Source organism: Drosophila elegans, unplaced genomic scaffold (assembly GCF_018152505.1).
Source record: "Drosophila elegans isolate 14027-0461.03 unplaced genomic scaffold, ASM1815250v1 contig_183, whole genome shotgun sequence".
In the NCBI taxonomy this organism is placed as follows: Eukaryota; Metazoa; Arthropoda; class Insecta; order Diptera; family Drosophilidae; genus Drosophila; species Drosophila elegans.
Window position 1 is genome coordinate 8,417,719 of NW_024545550.1, and position 12,955 is coordinate 8,430,673.

At 39.6% G+C, this 12,955-nt stretch overlaps 3 protein-coding genes across 4 annotated transcripts in view; 1 reads left to right on the plus strand and 2 right to left on the minus strand.

Annotated features, from left to right (window-relative positions):
* LOC108144349 (putative polypeptide N-acetylgalactosaminyltransferase 9) overlaps positions 1-7,896 on the plus strand; it is a 63,225-nt gene extending 55,329 nt beyond the window's left edge. Inside the window, exons 8-12 of one of the 2 annotated variants that reach the window (XM_017269097.1) lie at positions 1,529-1,671; positions 1,770-1,860; positions 1,980-2,090; positions 5,886-5,993; positions 7,612-7,896. In XM_017269097.1, the coding sequence (XP_017124586.1) occupies positions 1,529-1,671; positions 1,770-1,860; positions 1,980-2,090; positions 5,886-5,993; positions 7,612-7,773 (615 nt within the window). In that variant the 3' untranslated portion in view covers positions 7,774-7,896. Of the gene's footprint in view, positions 1-1,528; positions 1,672-1,769; positions 1,861-1,979; positions 2,091-2,347; positions 2,450-5,885; positions 5,994-7,611 lie in introns of both variants that reach the window. The other variant, XM_017269098.1, reaches the window with a different exon arrangement.
* A 1,834-nt stretch (positions 7,897-9,730) lies between these two features.
* Positions 9,731-10,560, minus strand: LOC108144231 (trypsin-1). Its single transcript, XM_017268908.2, has one exon. It carries the CDS (start codon positions 10,558-10,560, stop codon positions 9,784-9,786), a length of 777 nt encoding a protein of 258 aa, XP_017124397.1. The 3' UTR covers positions 9,731-9,783.
* Positions 10,561-10,709: 149 nt separating this feature from the next.
* On the minus strand, positions 10,710-12,253 carry LOC108144233 (cilia- and flagella-associated protein 161). The gene is made up of 4 exons (XM_017268910.2): positions 12,054-12,253; positions 11,478-11,993; positions 11,305-11,409; positions 10,710-11,242 (listed from the first exon to the last, which is right to left on the minus strand). Exons 1-4 carry the CDS (start codon positions 12,147-12,149, stop codon positions 11,033-11,035), a joined length of 927 nt encoding a protein of 308 aa, XP_017124399.1. The 5' UTR covers positions 12,150-12,253; the 3' UTR covers positions 10,710-11,032.
* Positions 12,254-12,955: the final 702 nt, after the last annotated feature.

A 12,955-nucleotide genomic window follows, 5' to 3' on the forward strand; every position in this document is an offset into this window, starting at 1 on the left:
TCCGTTTGCCGATTGGCAGCCGCAGAGCAGCAACATGGCACACATGGCACAGACATGGACCCACACATCTCCACTGACATGGACATGCATTGCGGCTGTCTTTGCAACATGGCAATGGTGATTGTGTTTGTGATTGTGTGTGTGTGTGTGTGTGTGTTTGCGACTCCCCTACGTTCCCTTAAAATCATCCTCTAGTTCGGACCAGCCTCAATTATCAACGGTTTACGCTTGACAAAAGTTTGGCAACTGTTTTGATGTCAATGGCGTGGCACACACAATACACTCAGAGTAGCACTGACCAATTGGACACCTGCCAAAATCCCAGGGGAGTTTTGTGTTCCAATGATAATCACTAGTAGCGAAAATAAGTTGAAATACAGGATGAACTTGCTATAGAAAAAAAAGTCAACATAAAAGATTAATTATAAATCAGGAAAATATATAAATTAATTTTCTTGTTAATTTCAAAGGGCTTACTGATTTGATTTAATTTCATTTTATTTACTGAAGAAGTTTAATTTTAAAAGAATTTTTATCGAACAATAAAATTAAAGAATATTTTCTTATTAATTACAAAGAATTTAATGTCTATAAAATCTCTCTACTTTGATTTATATTAATAGCCATAAATTGATTTAAATTCATTTTAAAGGGCCATTAATATGTTTGTCTTTCAATATAAAAGTAAAAACTACTTCAATTAAGTGGAAAATCTATATTTGTTAGTGCCATTGATTCATATTTTGTTTTACTTTATTACAAGCAGAAGCTGAACATATGAACTTCCTATTCAATTTCTTACCTTATTTGGCTTAATCGAATTTCCACCTTTATTAAACATTTTGTAGCTAAATGCAACCAAATATGATTACTTAATTACAAGCAGAAGAAGTACAAAACTCAAATTAATTTAATTATACTTACTCACCTAATAATAACAAACAATGCAGAACAAATCAAACTTATCTCTAAGCAACAAGATCACACAATACAATAGGAGTTCAAAGGAGCAGCTATTGATTGCCAGGGCCCTCACAATTTACGGCCTTAGCTGGCGTTTTCAATAAATGTCAGGAGCAAACACTGGGTGCACTTTCCCTTTAGGCCAAGCATTTTCCTGCTGTTCGACAATGAAGCTCGGCCCACAGACACCTGTACGGTGAACGCATGAACACAAAACAAGATACACAACGGTCGGACATTGTTACGGTTTTGGGGGAGGGGGTTGAATGGCAAAGATGGCCAAGACAGATGGCCAGATGGCCAGAAACAACCGCAAAAGGACTGAGAACCGGAGCCACCTAATGCCACTAAGCAAAAGCTACTCATTCAGGTAATTAGGCTTTGTTGTCCACTCTGCTCGGTCGACCATTCTGCTCCTGCCTCTTCCCTCCTTCCTCCTTCGTCCTTCGACTCTGTTTGCTGGCCAAATATTTCCATTGACTCCGGCACCGGCAGCCGTCCACTGATTGCGCTTTCCCTCCACTAACCACCCACTCATGGCCATTATGGCTCCATTCAATTGCAGTGGCGTTCGGGCGTGAATGTGCTGAAGAAGAACTCCGTGCGGTTGGCCGAGGTTTGGATGGATGAGTACTCGCAGTACTACTATCATCGCATCGGCAACGACAAGGGCGACTGGGGCGATGTCAGCGATCGCAGGAAGTTACGGTGAGTGGATTTCGAAATTCCATTGTCTCCGAAAACTACCATAATTTGATATTTTTAAAAACAAAAACCCAAAATAATGTTAATTGTATTCCACACAGGCGCGATCTCAAGTGCAAGAGTTTCAAGTGGTATCTGGACAACATTTACCCCGAACTCTTCATTCCCGGCGATTCGGTGGCCCACGGAGAGGTAAGTTCTCAGAGTTTGCATAACATTCTTAACCCCACATCCCGAAACCCTTAACCCAAATCTAATACAAAAGCTAACGAAATCAAACGGCAACCCATAAACACTATCCAATTCCGCAGATAAGAAACCTAGGTTATGGCGGTCGCACCTGCTTGGACGCACCTGCTGGCAAGAAGCACCAGAAGAAGGCCGTGGGGACGTATCCCTGCCATCGGCAGGGTGGAAACCAGGTTTGTTAGCCCATCATCTGGGCCATCTAGACCATCTAGATCATCTTGTGAGCACTGCGACCGCCACAAACTCCGTCCAGTGACATGAAAACCGCGCCAGGAACAACATCGAACTCCTTCCCCCTCACTCCACTTTCTCCACTCTTTTTGCTACTACTAAAACTCTAAACTCGGGCGTTTGGGTGTCACACTCCCCTAAGACTCCTTCCTTGAACAGCTGTTAGATGGCTCCGCTATAAAGACAACTTAAATTACAGATCGCCAACGAGCCCAGCGGCATGTGCCTGGATGCGAAAGAGAAATCCGAAGAGGATGCACCAGTGTCCATTTATGAGTGTCACGGCCAAGGAGGAAATCAGGTATCCACCTCCACTCTGAACTCTGAACTTGAACTCCGAACTCTGAAAGGAAGAGGCGGCGATTCAGAGTCCCTGATTTCCAATGTCTCGATATCGTTGCTTGGGGGAATTGTTTCTGCTTCGGTTGTCTACTCTCCTGTTTTTGAGTTGACGCTTTATGCCATTCTCTTTTAATTTATTGGTATCTCTTTGTTAATTTTTTTGCTTGCGTTAATAACCTTAGACTAAAACCAAATTCAGTTTCACACTAGACAGTACACTCCTTCAAGTCACATCACATAACACCATCATCGCTTAACCAATTTACAACTTTAATTATTTTTTATAAATTCTTTTAAAAAAACTTATTAAATAAACTCCCTAAATTAATTTCATTTCCTTTCCTCAGTTTCCTTTTAAAAGAGATTTCATCAAACCAACTTTGTAAACACAATCTTCAAAACACTTAAATCTATAAAAAATATTTTGCATTAGAACTGTATAAATACACTTATGTTGAGGTAATAATTTTTTCCTAACTGTAGATCTTTCAAATAACTGATTTAACTCTTTTGTTCATGCTTAACTTTACTACTTAAAACTTTCTTTATATTCTCTAAAATTCAACTAAATACCCGTAATCTTTAACTGATTTCTTCCTTGTTCTTTGTTTGAAATTTGTCCCCTTAATTTGTTTTTGATTTTTGGTGCCTGTTGGGAAGTCCTCTTCTAAAAAGGTGTTTTTCCTCCTTAAAATACCTGACAACAATAATATTTTTGTCGTTGTTAATTGCTACCCTTGTGAAAGTCCTGCGGTTCTGAGCACTAATTTTGACGGAGTTTGTGGCTACAATAACAAACATCTGTAGAGTATATAAATAATTTGAATTTATTGCTCTCGGGCAAACAATTCATATTCAATTTGTTAGCATAGCTTAAGTGAAAGTATTTATCAATAAAAGTTGCCAATCGAAATTTCATTGACAATTTAACAGTTTTTCAGGATGCATACAAGCGCGCCAACACACAACACACACACACAACTACACGCACAGAATTGCATATTTTTGAGGATTTTGGGGTCGATTTATCTCATGTCACGAAAATTAATTAAAACGCAATCATAAATACAATGCCAAATAATAAATCATTTACATGGCTTTGGCTTTGGCTTTAGCTTTCTCGTTTTTCAGCTAGCTAAAAAAAAAACAACCACATTTACAAAACCTTTAGTTACAAGTATTTTGAACCACAATGAAAGTACGAACAGCACAAATGCAAGTAAATGAACTGCAACAATGGAACCTTACACAGACACACACAAGCTGAAACCGAAACTAGAAAACAACTTATCAACTTCGCGATACCCTTTTGCATAAAAAAAATAATCACAATCTTAACAAATATCAACATATTTTGAAAATGCTTGCTTGCTTACAATTTTTTTACAAAATATGCTTTGGAAGACAGAAATGTAGGTACTTTTCATTTCACAAATACAACATACCCTTGTTTTTTACAAATACCGGGTATTAAAACAAGCTCAGATACTATTACACTGCGGATGTGTGAGAATATTGTATATTCAACATTTAGGAGCGGGGGGAAAGTGTTGACCTCGTTCCGCTTGCTCTAGAATCGCCCCAGACAGACAACTGCCATGCCCACTGCCCAAAGCAACGCCCTCAAACACACAATGCCACCAAATAGAAGCCACATTTAAGGGGGGGAAAGTACTGAAAAAGATTCATCCAAATGTTTGTTTGCACTCGGAAATGCGGCTAAAATAATCAACATTTGCCAGGCAGACACATAAGCGCGGAAGAATATGCGTTTTTCGCTCTTTTGCACGCAAATTTTAATTTTGCACTTCGTAAAATTTAGCCAGCGAACCCAGCCAAACGGGGAAAAGGGAAAATAAAACGCTTTCGACTGAAACGTCAAAGGATAGCACCAGCGAAAAGTGGGTTGAAAAAAGGGGCTGTCCACATAATGGAAGTATTCTCCTCATGCGAAAAAAAACGCGTCTAGGCTAGCAAAAATATTTTTGCCCAGCCCGCAAACAAATTTGTTCAGTGGGCGAAACAAAAAATGAAGCTACATAAAAAATACACTAGATAAAAACTGGGGAAGTGGTAAAAAAAACGTAATTAAAAACGCATCTCACGCGCACACAGAAAACGCAATACGAGCGCCGGGGAAAAAGGGAAAGCGATGATAAAAGAAATGCAAATTGAGACCGCCAAGGACGACAGTAAAGAGAGGGGGCGGCGTGGTGGTGTAGTGAGCCTAAACAATAAGGGAGGATGTACACGATGTATAATCGGTGCAAAGGAAAACGTCCTTGGGCGGTCGGTGAGTGGGTGTGCATTAGTCTGGATACGCCGACTGTACGTGGCACAGCTATTAGATAGACTTGTAGTAAAAGGATTTTTAAAAGACGTTTCCCGTTTTTGTTGGTCTAGAAATTGATTTTTTTATAACTTACTATCCTGCTGAAATAAGCCCTATTCATTTTGTAGTCATTGAATATTAAATAAATTTCTTATTTTATTAAGTGTATCTTGAAATGAATCTATCATTAAGTAACAAAAATTGCATGGATTCAGGAACATTTTGACTTAATAGTTTGTACAGACGTTTTTATTGAACTTGAAATTAATTATATTAAATTTAACCTTCATGCTAAGATAACAATCGATAAGATTTTGTAGTTATTGTATATTAAATATTATTTTCTTTTAAAATTGTATCTTCAATTTATCACCTTATAAACAGGAAGGGCTTGGTTTCAGGGAAACATTTCTTTTTTACTAGTTTTTGCAACCAGAACAGTACTAGGAGTCCTTGAAACTGCCGTAATTGAACCGGTCATACAATAAGAGTAATTATTCATGGTACAATCGCTGCGCTGACCAATCTCATCATTATTCCAGTCCTGGCATCATTATAAACAAAATAAAGACGAAGGCCCATCCGGCTGGCGGTGCGGAAGCGGAAATGGTAACACAAAATGGCGGCTGGTCACGACCTCATAGCGAGCGAGAGAGAGGGAAGGGGGGATGGGAAGGGCGGGACAGGCAGGGGGCGTGGCAGGAGCGGGGCAAACAATGGCAATTTCAGTCACCAGCAGAATCTGAACCGAGCTCAGGCCATCTGGCAATGGCAACGTGTTTTAAATTATAAATAATCATGGCCAGCGAGTTTCAGACAAAATCCAGACTCACACAGACGCGCCCACCCCCACACACACACACTCATATACACTTAAACACACACAGACAAAGGCAAGGATATACACACTCAAAACCGAGCTGCTTTTTGGCATTTAATTGAATAAAACATTAGTGTGTAATAAGTTGTGCGCTTGTAGCCCTGGAAAAACTTTTGGCAACTGGCAAACGCATTCCCCGCCTTTACAATTTATATTAATGTGTTTTCCCCTCGATTTTCCCAGTACTGGATGCTGAGCAAGGCGGGCGAAATTCGACGCGACGACTCCTGTCTCGATTATGCCGGCAAGGATGTGACGCTCTTCGGCTGCCACGGCGGCAAAGGAAATCAGGTGAGTGCATAAAATAAGTCCACTTGGGTAAAAGAGTAGAGGGGAATATAAGCTTTGTGTAAAAGAACAGAGGAGAATTTAAGCTTTGAGAAACACAATGACAATGGGGACTTAAGCTTAAAGAGCCCTTTGAGACATATTCATGTTTATAAATTTAAAAATAGTACAACAAATATAATAAAATGTATCTGCTTCAGAGATTGATACCTTAAAATTAGCAAGCATTGTCGATATGCCTTGAGCATAATTTAAAATTTGTATAATTTCTTTTTTATCCTCATCACAACGACAATTTTATTTTGAAAAGCTTAAATTTTATAATAATAATGTTTCACCAATGGTTTTCGTCATTTTGTAAGCAAGGCCTTGAAAGTTGTCATTCATTTATAAATAATATTATTTGAGACATATAATTAAAAAAAAACAAGAAAGAAAGCAAACTTCGGCAAGCCGAAGTTTATATACCCTTGCAGCTATTGCAAGAATTAAACATTTTTGAAAACATTGTAAATTATAATTTACTTGCGTATATTTTTAAAAACATTGAAGCTATGATGATTTGCAGCTCAATTATTTGATAGTTATTTTATATATTTTTAATATTTCCATGGGAGCTATATGATATAGACGTCCGATTTTGATAAAATTTAAACCATAATTCTGAAATATTTAACCATTGCTATATGTCGAAGAACTAAACAAAAAATTAAAAAACAGAAAAGTTATAATTTTTTTTCATTTATTTTTCCGATTGTTCCTATGGGAGCTATATGCTATAGTCGTCCGATTTTAATGAAATTTTTACCATAATTCTGAAATATTTTACCATTGCTTTATGTCGAAGAACAAAACAAAAAATTAAAAAACAGCAAAGTTATAATTTTTTTTCAATTATTTTTCCGATTGTTCCTATGGAAGCTATATGCTATAGTCGTCCGATTTTGATGAAATTTAAACCATAATTCTGAAATATTTAACCATTGCTGTATGTCGAAGAACTAAACAAAAAATTAAAAAACAGCAAAGTTATCATTTTTTTTCATTTATTTTTCCGATTGTTCCTATGGGAGCTATATGCTATAGTCGTCCGATCCGGCTCGTTCCGACTTATATACTACCTGCAATAGAAAGACAACTTTTGGGAAAGTTTCATGCAGATAGCTTTAAAACTGAGAGACTAGTTTGCATATAAACGGACGGACAGACGGACAGACGGACAGACGGACATGGCTAGATCGACTCGCCTAGTGATGCTGATCAAGAATATATATACTTTATAGGGTCGGAGATGTCTCCTTCACTGCGTTGCAAACTTCTGACTGAAATTATAATACCCTCTGCAAGGGTATAAAAACAAAAATTATGGTTATTTAAAATTGATTTAATGACTTCAGGGCAACTAGGTTTCAGCACATTCATGCTTTAAGTAAATGTCCGTAAATATGAGCGCAACTTTCAACGTCCATTTTATAGTTCAGTCTTATGTTTGTGGCTGGGTTTATTTGATATAACATTTCTATGGTAAAGCGTATTCTGGATCTGAAATAATCGTAGTTTAAGATTTTTTAATTGGCACATTTTAATTTTCATGGTATTTTAATTTTCCATTTTTTTTCAGTTCTGGACCTACCGCGAGAACACCAAGCAGCTGCACCACGGCACCTCCGGCAAGTGTCTGGCCATCAGCGAGAGCAAGGACAAGCTGATGATGGAGGAGTGCAACCCCAGCCTCAACCGCCAACAGTGGACCCTCGAGAACTACGACAGCTCCAAGTTGTGAGGCTACTTCTATGCGAGGGGCAACCTCCTGTTGCCCACATCGCGGCGACACCAACAACCACATGCATAGCGGCCTGGCCAGAAAAGGATGCGCAGACAGGACATGAAGTGGCGGCAGGAGCTGGAGTAGTTAGATTCCCCGAGGCATGTGCAATAAGGAATGGGACGAACGGATTGTGGCAGCGGCAGCAGCAGCAGCAGCAGCATCACTTGCCATGCTATATAAATAATATTAAAATTTATATGTTTCCAAACAACAGAATAGACGTTACTTAGCCTTAAGTACCACACATCCACAAACTAGACAAACCGACACTGAAAAGATAACGACTGCTGTACAGTAGCTATAAGTTGATAAGTTTTCTAGACCTAAGTCGGAGCACTTAGGATTAGGTTAATGGAGCCAGGCCCAAGGACAATTGAAAATTGACAATTGACACTTGACAATTGCTGGCCAAAAAAACGAAGTCGTAGCGCAATTTTTGCATTTAAATTTGTAAACATTTAGCACAATTTACGGAAAGTGTGAACCTTGTCTCCTGTGTACTTGACTTATTCCCACGGCCAACGACAGGCGATAGGTGTGTCCGGATTATTTATGAATTTTACAAATGTCATCAAATGGCTCTGCGAAAGCCTCATTCCAAATATATGTTTTAGTGAGTAAGCCCTAGGCTAAGTCTAAGTTGGAAAGCATTTGGTGATAGCCTTTGTTTCGCCTGTGACCCGAGCATTCCCATTTATTTTTTCCTCTACCTAATATTACCTAAACATTTCTTTAAATGGCGAACCAAAATTTTGATTTTATTTATTTTCATACGATTTAGGGACTGTCTTGTGTTTTTTTATTTTTAGACGATGATGAGCGTTGCAAACTTTATGCCAAATTAAGTTTAGATGTTTAGATTTCGGGTAACTTTGCGTTCTCTTTGAAAATCCGTTGCATTTCTGTTCGTTGGATTCTCAAAACAACAACATATCCTATTTGTTGGACAAAGCCAGCTTGTAGTACTTACAAATATCAGTTTCCAAACTACCGATATCACACAAAATATATAGCGTTAGTCCCTAGTGGTTAGTCCTTAATGCAAATGTGCATAGTGCCTTCTATTTATAACGGACGCATTCTTCACAGCGACTGTGTATATACTGTATACAATTTCATATCGCATCCTGCAGAATGTGTACATAACTATGATTAAATACTGTTTTATTCAAGACTAAAACGTACATATTATATCCAGATGGTAGCCAAGAGCCAAGAGTTGCGCATTGTTTTTCATTTGCTATGCTTAGCTTCACTGTAGGCGGCATTTACATTTTACTTACGAAACCAAAAGCCATAGGAAGTGGTCGATAACCTTTTTTTAAACTTAACTTACAATAGTTAACTAAGCGCGTAATAAATGTGTAGTAAAGTAAATATTGAGCAAGGTAAAGATTTAAATAAAAGGATAAAGTTATAAATAAAAATGTGTGAATTGAAAATGTGTTTTTTATTATTCTATTGCAGCTTTGGCCATCTATGGAACAAGTGGCCAACATATTGGCGCCACCTAGCGGTGGTCTTTGTCCCATGTAAAAATCTTGTAAAATTCCCAAAAGAGCTGTTATGATTTTTATGCAAAACTGTGTTTTGAATAGTTAATTTTTGTACAATGGCTTCAAGAAAATGAAAACAACTTAACTTGTGGTAATGTTAATATTGAACTAATTTTTATGGATCACCAAAAAGTAGCCTGCATTTGAAATATTTTTTAAGCTCAGCTTGAAGCCTATGTTTTGTAGAATACTTTTGGGCTTACAGTTTGAGAAACCTTGTAATTGTTTTTTTTATCTTTATAATTGTTTACCAGTAATGATAACTATTGCGACTATTTACCTCAAGACTTTTGTATTTTTAAAACAAAAAGTAACAAAAATGTATCGCCATAATAATCAAAATAAATGTATAGAAGTAATGTTGCAATAGTTTTTATTTAAGGTTTGTTTTCACATTCACGTTTTCCATTTAAACATTTGCGTTCTGCTTGATCCAGGACCTCAGGGCACCTACATAGGTGTACATGGCCGGACGTCCCTTGGCCCCGCAACCGAATCCCCAGGACACCACACCGAAGAGCTTGCCATCGACGGTCAGGGGTCCGCCGGAATCTCCTTGGCAGGAGCTCACCTGCCCACTGGGATGTCCGGCACACACCATGCGATCCGTGAGACCGGGAATGTTCTGGGAATTGCAGTAGTCACGGCTCCACAGCTGCACCTGTGCGAACTTGAGGCGGTTGGGCAGCTGCAGGTTCTGATTGATGGCCCCGAAACCGCTAATCATGGCCATCGTATCGGCCGCGTAGTTGGCATCCGAATCTGCCAGTTGGATGGTCTTCACAGATCCGCCCATGGGCACCGGACTGCTCAGCCTAATCAGCGACATGTCGAAGTCCTGGCTCTGCGGATTGTACTGCGGATGGATAAGAAACTCGGAAATGCTGAAGGTCTGACCATTTCCAGCGCCCAGATCGTTGGTTCCCACAATGGCCTTCATCTGGCCTGGACTCTGACCCCTGGTGCAGTGGGCAGCTGTCACAATCATCGTCTCGGAGATCAGGGAACCGCCGCAATGGTGGCGACCATTCAACTGGAGCGACACCTGATGCGGAAATTGTCCAGGAGCAGCAAACTGGCCACCTATAATCCGGGATTCTTCCGCCGCAACATCCACCTCGCCGAGCACCAAAGCCGCAGCAAGGAGTAGAATCAAAGGATTAACTAACTTGTTAACCGAAGACATGGTAAAGGTTGAGTGTGTTGAATGCCGCTCGGCTGTTCACTATTTATAGGTCTGGCATGGTGTTACGTTCGAGTGGTTTTATCACCAAAGTGGCACACTTTCATGTAGGAAGTACCACCGATAAGAGGGCACCCTTTTCAGGGTCATGATTTTATACTTTATTAATTTTTTGGAATCAAAAATAAATATACTACATCAGACTTGTTGAATTGTGCCACTTAATGTTTTAATATAATTCCAGATTTTCATATTTTCTTCTGAGTTTATGTATTCACTCACTATCTTAAGTACCGCCCCAGTTTAGTCTATTCCCTTTTCAAATTAACTCCGCAAATGCCAATTTCTATCTAGGTCATAACAGCAGGGGCTCGGCTAGGCAAAGTTTATGTGCGAAATTTAAATTTTTGCCTCATAAATATCTAGTTCACACAACACCTAATTGCGTTGCCCTTTTTTTACGACTAAGTAATGCTCAGTGAGACGAAGACTTGGCTGATTTTGAACCAGTCTGGTATCCATTGCTGATTATCCACACATTCTTCCAGATCTCATGCTTACAGATGTTGCGATAGTTTTGAACTGATACCAGAAACTCCGGGCCAAATAGGGTTTGAGTTAAAACATTTTCGGCAGCTAGATTTCGATTTGTGGTTGCATGTACAATCACCAATGGGGAATTGCTCTGCGATTAAATATAACAAACGTGATTATTCAAGCCTAGTCAAAGTTTGAGGGTATACGTACCGGTATATCTTCTCCTTCGCTTTCAAAACGCTGCTTTGGATCAATGTGTCGGCAGAACCAGTTTGTATAAGCCAGGGGTATGTCATTGTCCGGGCAGGTGAATTTCTGGGAAATTAAAATTAGTATTATACTACAAATATTTATGATGATGATAATAAAACTCAATTTCCTACACTGCGATGCACCAGTCCCAGATTCAGATTAATCTCCCCGTTTTTGTGGGACAAATAGGTGGCATTGACGCCCTGCTGCAGGTTGCATTGCTTGGGCCCACTGTACAGTACTATGGGATCGTGTTCCGAGGCCATGCACTGCAGCTGGAATCGCTGCCCGTACTTGATGTTCTCCCCCGTGCGATCGCGACCGTCTCCGCTGACTATCCTGAAGGAGTTTCGCACACAGGACCGTTTCGAGGGGGCCACCGAAAGTTCACAGTCCTCATTGATTGACTGGCTTTTTCGCACCATCTTCTCATTGATAACTACCGAGAGGGCGGCGTTCAAATCGGTTGTGTCCATATCACTAATGTTCATAGAGATGGGCATTAATTGCACAACAGCACCGAAAATAATGGTCTGCTTGGGGGCAGCCAAAACGACCTCCTTGTGGAAATTATCATACAAAGTGCGAGCCTTTTCCACGAGAAGCTCGCCTCGATCGCGTTGTTTCTTGAAGTTTACTATTTTGTCCTACAAAGGAAAGTATAAAATTATGACTTATTTTGTTTATATTTATCTGTTAGGCACTACCTCTTCTAGGCAATGTTCTTCCACCCAATTTCCAATTCTTACACTTGGCTGAAAACGAGCTGAAATAGAATCCGTATTGCCGACTCTGCAGGGCATTTTGTTGCGCTCCAAAAAACCGAAAAAATATGTATTTTTAAATAAATGTTGAGTTTCTGGGTGTAGAGTTTGAGTATGAAATTTGTAAGTGTAAGGCAACTAAATGGCTACTAGATTGATAAAAAAAATTATTATTTTTACTAAACAATAAAGAACAACAGCAAATATGATGGTCACCCATGCTTCCATGATTTCACCACTTTTGGCAAAAATAATCTACTTTTGGGCTTTCATGGCAAATTTAATCAGCTCTTGTGCGAGTGTTGTTCATAGCAGACATGGCGTATGAGTAATGTCAGACCCAATATTTTGCACTGGCACACATTTCCCAGCACTCGGACAACTCAAACAGCGATGATTGTACCTGTTTGCTGTAATCCAAGTCTGCTGAGTCCATTTATGTCTCATTCTTGGAGCGAAGAAGTCGGGAATTTCTGCCCCCATGATCACTTGCAAATCTAGCCAAATATCGGTGACAAGATAAGCTGCCATTAGCACATTGCCCGCTCTTAATTGTGCATGTTATTCATTATCGCCGTTGTCGGTGAGTTGTTGTGGCTATACCTGTTGCTGATTTACCTGCCGGTGGGTAAACTTACCTGAGCGGATGGATCGGCGTGCACATCACGTGAACGTGAACGAGCAGCTCGGCCGATTTGCGGCACGTTTCTTATCTAGCCACTCGATTGCAATGGCGGCTATATGAGATATACGTATAAATATATTGTCGCCGGGGCTCCAAGTTTTATGACTGTATTTACCTCCAGTCCAGGGCGCGCCTTCTAATCGAGACATCCAATGTTCAG

Excerpts from the sequence above, each read along its gene's own strand:
- LOC108144231 (XM_017268908.2), bottom strand. The coding sequence starts at position 10,560 with ATGTCTTCGGTTAACAAGTTAGTTAATCCTTTGATTCTACTCCTTGCT.
- LOC108144233 (XM_017268910.2), bottom strand. The coding sequence starts at position 12,149 with ATGCCCTGCAGAGTCGGCAATACGGATTCTATTTCAGCTCGTTTTCAG. Across the intron at positions 11,410-11,477 it reads TGGGACTGGTGCATCGCAGT|AAATTCACCTGCCCGGACAA; the intron begins GTAGGAAATTGA and ends TTAATTTCCCAG. Across the intron at positions 11,243-11,304 it reads GCGAAGGAGAAGATATACCG|AGCAATTCCCCATTGGTGAT; the intron begins GTACGTATACCC and ends ATTTAATCGCAG.